Genomic DNA, 12,894 nt, shown 5'->3' with positions numbered 1-12,894 from the left:
CACTCCCATTACTTTGACGCGTGCATCACTGTCAGAAAGAGGAGTACTGCACAGTCGAAAGGTCTCATGGTACAGTCAACACTAAATGGACCTCATGGGACCAATTAGTAGACACCAAGGTAACCTTTTGTATACATCAGCAGGGCAAAAAGGTAAAGGATTCCAAATGTACTGTATCATAGGTAAAAAACGAAAGAAAAGTAGGATACAAAAACATTGTAACCCTAAAAATACAAATACTACTCCTACCAACAGCTTTCATGGGCATTGTTATTGGCTTCTTCGTGTTTTAGCCCTGGATTTGAAAAATAACAACAACAACAATGACCTTATAGTTTGAGTGGCATGAGTCAACAGCTATTGAATCACTATTTATTTGATTGAATCATATATCATTACAAGATTCCAAGACTCTCAGAAAAGTATACGGTATATCGTCACCTTAAAAGTACCACAGCATCACTATTCACTTCCTAATTTGATTTTCAGGTGGCCTGATTAATGCTGATTTTACTTCAAGGGTCAAAATGGTCTTTTAAGATCTCTTTCAATACTGTAGCTCCTTTCAAAACTTTTTCAAAATCATTGACAATGATGGCTGCCCAATCACGTGGTACTTTTCATCCTTCTGCTGTGTATTCAAATGAGTTTGTCACTCGTAGACACGCATTCCATTCACTGCTGGCGCTCCTACCAATAATGGATTGGACGTCCATTAAAGCCAATGCCATCCAAGGGGTTAAGGATTTCAAACCCTAAATCATGTTTAAGCACAACGGCTCGTGACTGGAACAACGTCACATTTTTGTACCCATGTTTAGTCAGTGACAAAAAGCTAAAGTTGACTCTGAGTTGCACCTCTTTATTAGGGGGTGTGGGGGGTGGGACTTGTGCCGATAAGCTTGGAAGAGTGACTGCATATTCTCTACCTCGGTCACAGTCTGCAGAAGTTCCCCATCTTGTGGAAGACTTCCTGTGTGTGGTTCCAGTTTTATCCAACTTTACAACATCTTTTTCTTGAGTCTGTATTCGTTTTTGCTACCGCAACCAAGATGGCGCCGTTCAAGTGGCGGCTGGTGGCGGTAGCTCCATCCACTCTTGCTCGTTTTGTGTTTTTGCTGCTTTTCTGTCTTAATTATTTGATTTGGTGATTCTTAATGATCCCATTTACTTTGCTTTGTACTTTGTTGTTCTGCGGCCTTTGTGACTGTACTGTCTAACTTATAACTATGCCTTTCCTGTATCTGCATTCTCACCCTCTTGCTACTGTCACAATGAAATTTCCCGAATACGGGATGAATAAAGTTATCCAATCCAATCCAATCATCAATACTTCATTCAGAAATCCCAGGCATATAAGGGGACTTTAGTGGTCCACATTTCAAGGTGTCAAGTGTACACCCTGCTGAAGAATAGACAAATGATTACCGGTTAAGGTGCTCTAATTGACTTTTTCTACTTGAAATGATAGATAGGCCATATAAAAGTGGGGCTGTTCCACAAGACACTACTTCCTAGCGACTGGCAGCCGGGCTCGTTCCTACGCACGCTACGAGTGGCGCCTCTCCAGTTTAAAATCAATCTGCCATCGATGATCTATTAGAATGATTGGTGGCCCTAATGAAGCAGGATGAGTACACGCGTGGTGTCGTCCACGCGTGAGCTCCACTCACTCACTCACCCACTCGCTCACTCGCACCTCTCCCCATGTTGCTGGCTCGGTGGAAGCCTAACAAAAGGCTCGGCGATCGGCGCGTGCGTACACGGCAAGCGCGTGCGGTTTTCGAAGGGTTTTTGTGCGTGGCTTTTTATTTGTGTAATTTTATTTTTATTTTTTTTACCTTCCACCCGGCCGAGCTGTTGCTGTCGCCTTTATCCTTGAAATAGGGCACGTAGCGGACCATCCAGTCGTAGATCTGCGACAACGTCAACCTCTTCTCCGGCGTGCTTTCGATGGCGCGGGTGATGAGGTCCGCGTAGGACTGGTTCCCCCACGCGTTCCTCCGCGAAGACTTGGCTTTGCGCAGCGGTCCGCCGCCGGCGTCCATGCACGGGTGCGCGGCGCCCACCGGTGCCGCGGCCGCCGCCGGTGCGCCGGTCGGATGCTTGAGCTCGCCCGGCGCGCCGCCCGCTAGTAGCCCGGCTCGGCACGCCGGCACGTCCTCGGGCTCCACCTTGATGCCGGCCAGCGGGAGTCCCCCGCTGACCTCGGGGAAATCCTCCGGGCAAGGCAGCGGCCAGGTGCACGAGCGCGGCCGGCTTTGCGGCTCGAAATCCGAATCAACCTGATGAGCGTCCAGTTCGTCGTCCTCCATCATCAACATTTGCGTGCAAAAAGTAGGGAGAAATCAAAGCTGCGGGGCTGTGGCGGCGTGGGGTGGGGGATACATCCACGTTATTTCTTTTTTCTTTTTCTTTTTTTTTCTGACGCGTCTGGTCCGGTCACTTCACGCCGAAATGCTCACGCGGCTATTAAACTTACGGCGTGTGATCAATGCGGGAGGGGGGGTCGGCGGCATAGACGGATCATGATGAATCGAATCACAGCAGGAAGAGAATCGCGTGTAAGGACAGCAGCAGCAACAAAAGTAATAAGACCTTTTCGTCCATTTTAGCAAACAAGGCTCCAAAAGAGGTCCTTTTGTATCATCGCATCGGAGATGCCGGGATTGATTCTCCTCCGGTAACGGCGGCGGCGGCGGAGGCAGCAACAGATGATATTCGAGATGCGTGCGCAGCTTCAACGGTCGATAAATCCACCGAGGAGACACCGGGAAGGTACGGAGAAAGGCAGGGAAGGATCACCCGGCGATGGTGTGGGTGGGGGGTGGGGATGGGGGGGCGAAGAGGCGTGATTGGAGCGTGAATTATTCAATCTTTCCCATGGAGCAAGTCGGCGGGCGCACAAGTGTCTGCCATTCGAATAAAGAGACGTGACGACGCCGTGGACTCCCAAGCAGCAAGAACAAAAAAAAAAAGAGTCCACTTGGCAGCCTGAATTTTTTTTGAAAGATCCCCAAAAATTGTCAATGAACTGCTTTCCCCCTGCTCAGATGACACACATGAGGACGAGGATGTGACGCGCGCCGTGGCTGTGGAGTGCTGGGCGAAAGATGCTGCCAATTGTAGAGTGCGCTCAGCAAATCAATACACTCCCCATCGCGATCGCATTGAGACCCCCAACTCTCCCCTCCTTTCCTCCCTCACTCTCTCTCTCTTCTCTCTCTCTCTCCATCTCTCCTCCTCCTTCAATTTGAGGCACCACAATCCTTCAATCAAAAAATGAAAAAGCAGCCTGGTGAGCGAGTGTTCGTTCTGCCGCTGCGTCGCTTTGTGCGTGTGCCAGATTCCACGCCCAGCCGTGATTTAAAAAAAATAAATAAAAGATACGAGGTGGAATTCGTGCACAATTCCAATCATGCATGCACGTAAATAGAATAAAAATGGTACAGTGTAGGAAAAAGGGGGGATTTGCGCCTTTGTGCGTGACTGCACGCGTGTCCAAGGCTGTGAGCGTGTAGCGTCCAAATGTCCTCCACGGGGGACTGGGAGTGCGCAGGTTTCACCTCAGCTGATTATTTGGCGGCTATACCCCAGTGAGTGTAATTTTCTATGGCGATTAGACAGATTTAGCTCAGATTAAGAGAGATTAGGTAACCCTAGATTTTTAATCCAGAGGAAGTGAGGTGAAATGGGGTCTTTAACCAAATTAAATGTCCACGACGCACGCCCCGGGAAGGACGGAAAACACTTGATGAGAAATCCACTGCAATCGTCATGCGGGCGCCGTGTGAGCCGTGTCTTGGATGACCGAGGGGCTTCTCCCCTCCCCTTAATCCCATCATCAACCACCCAGGGCGGATGGTGCCACAGGTGCTCTGGAGTGATTGGCTTGCGGAGTTTACATATCATTACCGGTTATGTTTTGGGGGTTCTCACATTGGAGTATTGAGCCACTCTGGGAGAAGTCAAAAGTAAACTCATCATGGAGAAAGAAAGTTTCCCTGACAATTCATGCAAAACTCACACATTAAACAGATAAAGGCACCATATTATCATAACATAACAGTTACTAGAATAGTCCTAAAGATTAGGAGAACTGTATTGTCAATTAGCCAAAAATGATTGGCCGCAAGCTGGTAATTCATTCATTTTCTGAATAACTTTTCCTCACAAGGGCTGTGGGGGGTGCTGGAGCCGTAACCCAGCTAACTGCAGGCATCAGGCGCAGGACACCCTGAATCGGTGGCTAGCCGATTGGCAATTGGTAAAGTAACGGGTAATTCCATGTCATCTGAGCCGGCAAATTGCCTTTACATTAAGCATGTGCTGTGTAAAGTATTACCGAACACCAGTTTGTCATAGTCGCCAAACGTGCAGTTATATTACACCTTACTAAAAAATATTTCTAACATTTCCAACAAATCCAGCCAGAATTATAGCCACGTTATTGTTATGAATCAAACCGTTTATGAATCCACCAAGAATACACAAAGAGTATTTTAGTAGAGAAATCACTTTCATTTACTTGGTTTGAAAATTGATTTACAAAAGACTGGATCTTTGTTCCTTTATGAATGCCAATGATGCTTCATGATAGCCAGGACAAATGTGCTTCCATTAGATAGCACATGGTACATAATTGATCAGTACAACCACTTTTACAATACTATATTTTCTTTATCATACTTGGCTCAAGGAACACTGTTTTAGTGGAAAACTAATTCTGATATTAATAGTATTCGATTAGTGGATCTAATACTCCCCTGTAGCTTTTTAGCTTTAATCACCCAGAAAGCTTGGCCTCGGCTATTTTACAGGCTGCCTCACATTTCACGCACACTCACACCTGTTACGTTGGTGCTTGCTGCAAGGAAGCATATTACTAATTCATGAGCCTTACAACCAGACCCATTGTCACTCACACACACACACACACACAGATATGCTCAGTGACCACCACATTAGGAACACCTAAGCAACAATCACATGCCCAAAAACAGTCAGTTTTAATTGATTAACATCATAAATCCATCAGTTGTATTTTGCCTTGATACATACACATGCTCCATCCCTCAATATTTTTATGAAAACCAAGGTCGACAGGTGTTCGCGATGATGTATTTATGTTTTAAAGGTTTTGGGGTGTTTTAACACTGGAGGGAGGAGGTTTCGGTTGGAATTTGATTTTTTTAGTAGGACTGATTAGAAAAATTGAAATGTAGCTAAACGTTACATGAATAAAGTCAGGTTACGAGGATTTATTCTCATCGTTTCTGAATTAAAGACAAAAATAAAATAAGATCGTTACAAAAATTTACGATGAAAATACTGCTTGATCATGTATAATGAAAAGACAGTTGAAAGATATCGCAATGTTACTTGAATAATGATGAGATGAGACAAGATGTCATGATAAATAGGAAAAATCGTGATTAGAATAGCTGCTAAAGAATCAAGTAATCAAATTATGAGCAAGTCAATGTTACAAGGGGATTTAGACTGCCACCTGTTGGTTTGACATCAATATTTCTTCCTAACACCATGTACAAACAGTTCAAAATCAGGACTTGAACCTGCGACCAGAGGGCAAAGGGTTGAGTGGGTGTGGTGATTTGTGCGTGAGATGAGGGTGGGAGCAGCTGTGGTGAAGCCTTGAGTGCACATTTCAGTTGATGTAAAGCATTTTCTAAGCGCCACGCTAGCCACATCAGAACCAGCATTTTCCGTGTGAAAGAGAGTCTGCCAATGTGCCTTCTGCATGCAAAGCGTGCACTTCAAAGTGGCACAACACAGTGAGCACATACCTAATGTCAGACAGACACTTGAGCCAATACGTTGACTTTTTAAAAGAACAAGGCTCGCCACGGCCATCTGGGTTGTTTCACTTCAAGGGGTCGAACAGAGTTGTCTTGTCCAGACAGGTAATAATGACTGAAAGCCCAAAATACGGTCTGCGTCAAGCAACCGTGTCGGAAAAGAAACGACCAAAGGCGTGAGGGTTTGAAAAAAAAAAAAAATACAGACATTGTCCCCATACCAGACATTCCACAACCATCGTGGCTGACTGTGTGCGGCAGATCCTGGAACAGCGCGTTCCACGCAGCCGTAATCACCTCGCCTGGCCACAAGCAAGGAAGCTGCAGCATCGACTGGGCCCAGCTTTTGCGCCTGTCAATTAGCACCTTAGAAAAAGGGCCCTGGAATTTTTCGCATATATATATATTTCACTCCCCCCAAAAAAGCCAAGTCCATCCTATTTTTTTTCACATCAGTGGTCCCTCGTAGCCTCACAATGTTGTGTAATATCAGCGAACCTACCCAGTGGGATTGCAATAAAAGGATGCTGAAGAAGCCACAAGACCACTCTGGAGACTTTGATGCATGTCTAGAAGCCCAAGAAGCCCCAGAACCCCCCTCCCTTCCCTTTCCTGTCCTTTCCCTCCGTGGTTTCTCCCTTCCCAGCACACAAGCCACACTCTCTAACAAGCATATGGGCTCCCAATGACACAGGAAGGAGAGGGCTCCAATCCAACAGTTGGAGACGTTCCTTCCAAGGTGAAGCTGGATTTCAGCCCCCTCGTGGCGCTGGCCCAACACTGTCTGACTTAAAGACTTCCTGCCCCGAGCACAGTCCCGAGTTCTACATGGCATCTTGTCATGCACGCTGCCAAATTGGCATATTTAGCCTCGGAGACAACAAAGACAATGGCTGCCAAGAGTTTTAATTAAGACTGTGGTGAAATGGAAAGAAAAAGGCACACTCAGGTAATGACTCCTCTGCCGGTTTCTTAGATCTAACAAAATGTGATTAATTATCACAAGCTGCCTCAGCCAATTAATTATATTTAATAGGTATATTCCTGAGGAAGAAAAAAAAAAAGCAAGTGGTCCAAAGGAGTCAATCCAAGCTTTCTCCTTGCCATTCTTGCCAGCATAATTGGATAAAGATTCATATTATAATTGATAATGGCCTTTGGATGGGAGATGTGTATTTGATATCAAAACGTGTTGGCTAAAGAGTTAGGTATGTTACTTCACTAATTTCAATTATAGCAACAATAAATCCACAGTACACAGAGTTCATTTTTAACTCACTGAAATCTCAATGTTCTAATTTGAATATTTTGTCAGTGTTTGGCAGTCAATTTTGGTGAGTACAACGTTCTTTAATGTTTTTAAGCATTTTTCATGTTATTGTTATTTACTTGTAGTTAATACTTATGTATTGCGAATTACTGGATTGTACTGTGAAAGTTTGGACTTAATGTATTGTAAGAGAAAGCGATGCTTCTTGCTTTATTAATGGGATACAACCTCAAATCCTCAAAGACCACAAATAAATGGAACGCCATGGGCTCTCCGTACTACCAGTGTTGTATTGCATTTTGGGCTATTAATTTGCAATGTGATTATGCTGTACAAAGAGATGGATTAGGTCACTAAAGTCCCTACTGAAGGCCCATGTCACAAATGCACCAGCAGCTACTCACTTGTTCTCTTTATCCTAGAGATGTAACATTACACTGATTGTGTTTAGAAAAATGACAACACCTACTAGTCAGGAGTTAGCACAAAGATATCAAAGAGGAAACACTTGGCACAAGCCTGATATTAAACCGAAATGGCCGGCCAAAATGACATAACCTTATTAATATCGTACCGTGCGCAGACTGACGGAGTGCCACTCGGCTCGTCAGAGTTCCTTCAAATAAAGCATGGAGCCCATAATGCCTCTGGCAGGGAGTTGAAGGCCTCGCCTGTGAATGTCAGCGGTCGGCTGGATCCGCAATAGCCGAGTAGGCCCGATGCCAACGCGCTGATTAGCCCAGCAAGGCCTTCGTTCTCTAGGCGAGGTGGAGCGGAGGTGCAGTGGGAGTGCGGCTCATCACCAAAGAGCACTGTGCTAAACACAAGTTTAAGTGGAAGAAAGCCAGGAAACTGAAGCTTACCCATGCCGGACATAGAAAGCCTTCAGCAAGGAGGCATCTGCCTCTTTAATACATAATTCAGTCCGAGCTGAAACATTGCACTTGGTCCCTGAGCTTGGTGGAAAACATCCACCAGATGATCTAAGATCACTGGTCATCATCCTGCGTGACCGGACGTTTGGTCGAACGGACGTTAGGCCGAACGGACGTTTGGTCGCCGGGTTCGCTTGCTGTCAAATTATGACAGAGTTTACTGTTGATATTTTGATATTAGATATTTAGATATTAAACTCTCACTCTCTCTCTCATGATTATAATTTTGAGAGCTGGTTTCAACAGTAACGTCCGGGCGACCAAACGTCCGGTCGACCAAACGTCCGGGCGACCAAACGTCCGGTCGACCAAACGTTTGAGTACCATCATCTTGATGCACCAGATTACACAAAGCAGCCCTATCAATAGCTGTTAAACACACACACACAGAAACAAAATGAAATCAGTTTATGGAATGACACTTCATTTAAGCCCACCCCTCTGAGAGTGAAAGAGGTAATTTCAAACAATAACCAGTATCTTCAATTGGAAATCATTTGTTCCAGGTTTACATTGCTGTTAGCGTAAAAACATTGTTCACAAGCTAAAGGAAATGTTTGATGTTTGAAGGCCCATATTTACACAGTGTAGATATACAAGTGACATGACTGTAACGGAACATTTGGCAAATCCCACACAAAGTCGCTGGCACTGCTCTTCGATTGACACTATGCGACAAAGATTTAGGCATTGGTTCTTGAGGATGCACATGCCATACACAAGATGCACTATTTCCATCAAACTACCCAAAAAATAATAATAATTATGATTCTCAAGGAGGCTGGTTGCCATAAAAAGAGAAAACCGGCTAAAATAAAGGACGCTTTTGACAATGATCTATCATTACTCCATTCATTGACAGCACTAGAGCATTTCAATGTCAGAATCCATTTCATTTGCTTTCTAGTCACAGGTATGGGGAAAGGTTAGGTTTTGCTTATCCTTATATTAGTGTTCGTATTCTTTGTTTTGGATTTTGAACAGTTCATGTGCATTTTCAATTGGGTGTCACACTCTGATGTTTAAATAGCGTTGACCGAAGATTTCAATTTAGAAAGCTTCAAAAGCAATCCTTTACGGACAAAAAGCTTTTGTGTGTAATGGCAATTTAATTACAAATACAATTAATGTACAGTGAAATTAGTTCCCGGCATTGCCCGCGATCGCAAGTACTTACGTGAAGTCTTTCTTGTTTGTTGAAGGCATTTAAGTTAAGACCTCCTTGACAAAGTCCAGCCGTTTGATCCGACTTTTGTGAATTGCGTGAGAATCTACGAAAGGCACAGTAGAGCAAATTAATTCTGAACTATATTCATTTTCCCCAACCGTAGTTTCCAGTAGGGTAAAACTTCCCTGTACCCTACAGAGAGGTCGTCGTCGGTCACAAGAGAACACCTCAAGACTCAATAGGATGCCGTTAAAAGCTCTCCTATTGCATCTCATTAGTTTGTAGTGGAGCAGCTAATTTTGCGGTGGGTGATTGCATACACAAAGATGTTGAAAGGGCAGCGAATGTGTGTGGCGACCACAACAAACCACGTTTCCACCTGAGCGAATTTGCCCTCATCACCTGTGATTTGCAGATGGGTCAACACGTACAGACAGGCGTCGGCCCCGAGTGCTCCCTCCTGACACGCAACGCGGTCCCTTTACATCGCAAATGCATCTTCCTGGACGGATATTATTAGAGGCACTCATGTCTTATTGCCCGCATTATTATGGCAACTGACAGGATGTGCATTAGTTACTCCAGTCGCCGTGCTGCAGATTGGCCATAATGTTGACACACTGGCGTGGAGGCCAATTTGGAGCACAGCGTGAAGAGGCAAGAACCTGAGGCAGCTGTGGAGCTTTCATGTGTAATAGTCCCAGCTCAAGTTCCCATGAAAGAGGCACTAATGGGTTAACAGTAGAAATGAGCGGGAGAGGGAGGGGGAAATCAATGCTTTTGTTGAGGGGAAGAAAGAAAGCCTTTCACAGGTCTATGTATCATTAAGCAATTGAGAAAGCTAATTAGAGCGTGGGGGGAGAGAGATGTGCAGATCTCGCAGCTAATTATTACCATGGCAACCAAACCTCCTGTAGATGATCTGTGGTGGTGAGTGAACCAGCGCAATTAGGTGAGCTGCCCCGAAGAGCTACAGTGGCCCCTAGTGTTGGAGAACGGGATTGTTCTTGAACAGCATGATGAAAAGCCACACGTTAGATTTGGTACCTACCAGAGTCTCCAATTAAGATTTTCTTCACTTAAGACAGACACTTGATACCAACACTTAAACGTCAAAGTTCTTTAAAACCTTACCGGACTCTGCTGTACTTTATCTGGAGAAGATTTATTGTTCAATTATTATCTAACAGCATGAAAAAATTAAAAATGTTATAAAATTCCCCACAGCCACCAGATAGATTACAAATGTATTAGGTGGAAAATCACCGTAAACATGTTTTGGTAGTCTAAATTGTTCGCAATTAAGGGTTTTATCCTTACCAGTATGAGAACAGAGGTATTTGTGGACTATTGAGATTGGTCCAGACAAAACTGAAACATAAATTAGTGCACTGTCGAGAAAGAAAAAACATACTGTAATACTGGGCAAATAAAATGAGTAACTTTGATTTATGGGTGAGCAGATATGCACTTCCAGTTGTCATTACGGTATCAGTTGGATACTAGTCAAGTCACTTTTTGAGCTACATTGCTGATGTTTCAAATTCAATTTTTATGAGTTAGTTAACATTGCAACCATTACATTGCTATTATTAATATGCTGCAAATGATTGGAAATTAGCACAAAAGGCACTCAACCCAGCCTGTCACCCAATGCAAATTTTACATTACTTTGCTGTTAATGTAGAAAATTAATTTGGGTTAATATACCTCCACACTTTTATCACCAATATGTTTGTTCATTTATGACCAGTGACAAGTAGGCAGCCCAAACTGCCATCTAAAAATTGTAAAAGAGAATTCCTTTGTAAGTGCCACACTTTGGCCGCAAGATGATGGATTGTTTTTGTGGGTAAAGCCACTTACGTAAAATTGCAGCATGACATTTATCTTTTGTTGTAAGTGGATGAAAGCTCCTTAAATAAAGTAAACAAGAGCAGAAATGTTTAGGTCAAGGCTGAGTTGTATTTCATTTCATGTAACATAGAGAGACTGTGTAAAAATAAACAAGGGATCTCGCATGCCTATGACGAATGGGGGGGAAGCGGGGTCCTGTCAATGTCTATGTTTTGCTAGGGTCAATAATCATGTGCAGGGAATGAGGGGGTCATTCAATGTCTCTGTTTGCTGGGGTCAATCTTCTCCAGGTGAACCAGAGGTTTCAGTTGCTCAGCAAAACTGCGCATGTCCTCCGACACCGTGTCCTGCCCGGCGGGCGCCAAAACACTCAGTTCCACCAAGTAAGACAGCGACAGACGCTCCGTGTTGTCCGTGTTGCCTGGGACGAGGATTCGCGACAGCTTGCTAACCACGACTTTCATGGCGCCTTTGCGGAAAATGTGCCCGTTGGCCACAAACTCGTGGTCCATGCGGAAACCCATTTCGTTGAGAAACTCGGGTAAGCTGTGTGAGGCGGCCACGTCCACACAGTTGCGCACAAGGGCGTGACGGCTCTTGTCGCCTAACTCTGGCTGGCCCAGGTAACGCAGGTGCCACGGGGATGTGGGATGTGAGAGGGAGCGGCGGGCACGCAGGATGAAAGGGTTGCCTTGTTGGCCTTTCAGGAGATAAACCAGCTCATGGTCTGTAAAGGTGGCGGATTCTATGTTGTCGCACAGGCCTCGCAAGCGATGCAAAAGGCTTTCCAGTGCCTGGTCCAACACACTTCCTAGAGTGACCAATATATACAATGTATATTGTAGAGATGAGTAGATCCTCAAAACTCACCTTTTAAGTGAAAATTTTCTCTAGATTTGTTGTTATATATGTCCAAAGTATAGGGGCACTCAACTTCCCACAAAAAAATAAAAATAAATGGGGATACGACACTATTTTGAATAGTATTCTTACAACTTTCTGCCCACTAACACCAGGTTTGCCCACCTAGTTTACAACTGGTATCTAAAAAGGCCAGGGCCTATAATGAATTTTAACACAGGTATTTTGTTTTTGACAGTCCTTGATCTGTTTGACGCTAATTTTTGTATCCCTGTTCAAGGCAGTCACACAAATAAAAGGGATTTATTTTTATTTTATAGATGTTATTTCAATTGTTGGTTATAATACACATTATTATACATAGTAAATGCACAAATAAGAGAAATTACATAAGAATCTATGAATTGTAAATGTATTGATGAAACAATGTCCTGTTTACCATTAAAGCATGAAAATACTGCTTACAAAATGCTGTATTTCAGTCTGTCAATCGATGTATTTATTTCTGCATCAAGTAGTAATATTTTATGGGGAGTTCTCGTGTACTGGTAGGGGCATAGGGTCATTGCTTATTTACATACCTAGTTAATGCAACTCACCTTGTAACAAATACTCCATCATGTTGATAGTGCCGCCCGTAACAGGCATCACAGTCACAGGGGGTGCCTCCATAGCACTTCAGTAACTTATGGCACTATGAAATAAGCATGTTTTATATAAATTGATCATTTACCATTTAAACTGAAAGATCAGGCAAAGTTAACGGGGAAAATGATGGTATACCTTGAAATTTCACGACGCTCCAGCAGCAGACGGCCACTGGAAAGACAAGCTGGCGTCTGTCGATGATCTCGGCTTAGCCTACGCAGGAAACATCGAGGATCAGTAGGCCTCGTGAGTGTATGTTCATTCAAACTATGCGTAGCGTTATTATCTTAGCCAGCTAACTAGCAAGTTGGCTACTTCTCGGCACAGGAGTTGAAT

General features: G+C 44.1%; 2 protein-coding genes across 3 annotated transcripts in view; both read right to left on the bottom strand.

The window, feature by feature from the left end:
* Window positions 1-12,740, bottom strand: part of LOC144073475 (forkhead box protein O6-like) — a 54,459-nt gene extending 41,719 nt beyond the window's left edge. Inside the window, exons 1-4 of one of the 2 annotated variants that reach the window (XM_077599320.1) lie at window positions 12,694-12,740; window positions 12,510-12,604; window positions 9,202-9,295; window positions 1,842-3,269 (exon numbers count right to left, since the gene is read on the bottom strand). In XM_077599320.1, the coding sequence (XP_077455446.1) occupies window positions 1,842-2,324 (483 nt within the window). In that variant the 5' untranslated portion in view covers window positions 2,325-3,269; window positions 9,202-9,295; window positions 12,510-12,604; window positions 12,694-12,740. Of the gene's footprint in view, window positions 1-1,841; window positions 3,543-9,201; window positions 9,296-12,509; window positions 12,605-12,693 lie in introns of those variants that run through there. The other variant, XM_077599321.1, reaches the window with a different exon arrangement.
* med18 (mediator of RNA polymerase II transcription, subunit 18 homolog (yeast)) lies at window positions 11,138-12,747 on the bottom strand. Its single transcript, XM_077599329.1, has 3 exons — window positions 12,694-12,747; window positions 12,510-12,604; window positions 11,138-11,860 (listed from the first exon to the last, which is right to left on the bottom strand). The coding sequence occupies exons 2-3, from the start codon at window positions 12,580-12,582 to the stop codon at window positions 11,304-11,306; spliced, it is 630 nt and encodes a 209-aa protein (XP_077455455.1). The 5' UTR covers window positions 12,583-12,604; window positions 12,694-12,747; the 3' UTR covers window positions 11,138-11,303.
* Between the last annotated feature and the right edge of the window lie 147 nt (window positions 12,748-12,894).

This window comes from Stigmatopora argus, chromosome 4, assembly GCF_051989625.1.
Source record: "Stigmatopora argus isolate UIUO_Sarg chromosome 4, RoL_Sarg_1.0, whole genome shotgun sequence".
Taxonomy (NCBI): domain Eukaryota; kingdom Metazoa; phylum Chordata; class Actinopteri; order Syngnathiformes; family Syngnathidae; genus Stigmatopora; species Stigmatopora argus.
The sequence above is the reverse complement of the archived record's forward strand: the minus strand, read 5'-3'. Positions and strand labels throughout refer to the sequence as shown.

Bases quoted from the DNA above. Each gene is read 5' to 3' on its own strand.
- med18 (XM_077599329.1), bottom strand. From the start codon at position 12,582: ATGGAGGCACCCCCTGTGACTGTGATGCCTGTTACGGGCGGCACTATC. The intron at 11,861-12,509 runs GTGAGTTGCATT...TGGTCACTCTAG, and splicing joins GATGGAGTATTTGTTACAAG to GAAGTGTGTTGGACCAGGCA.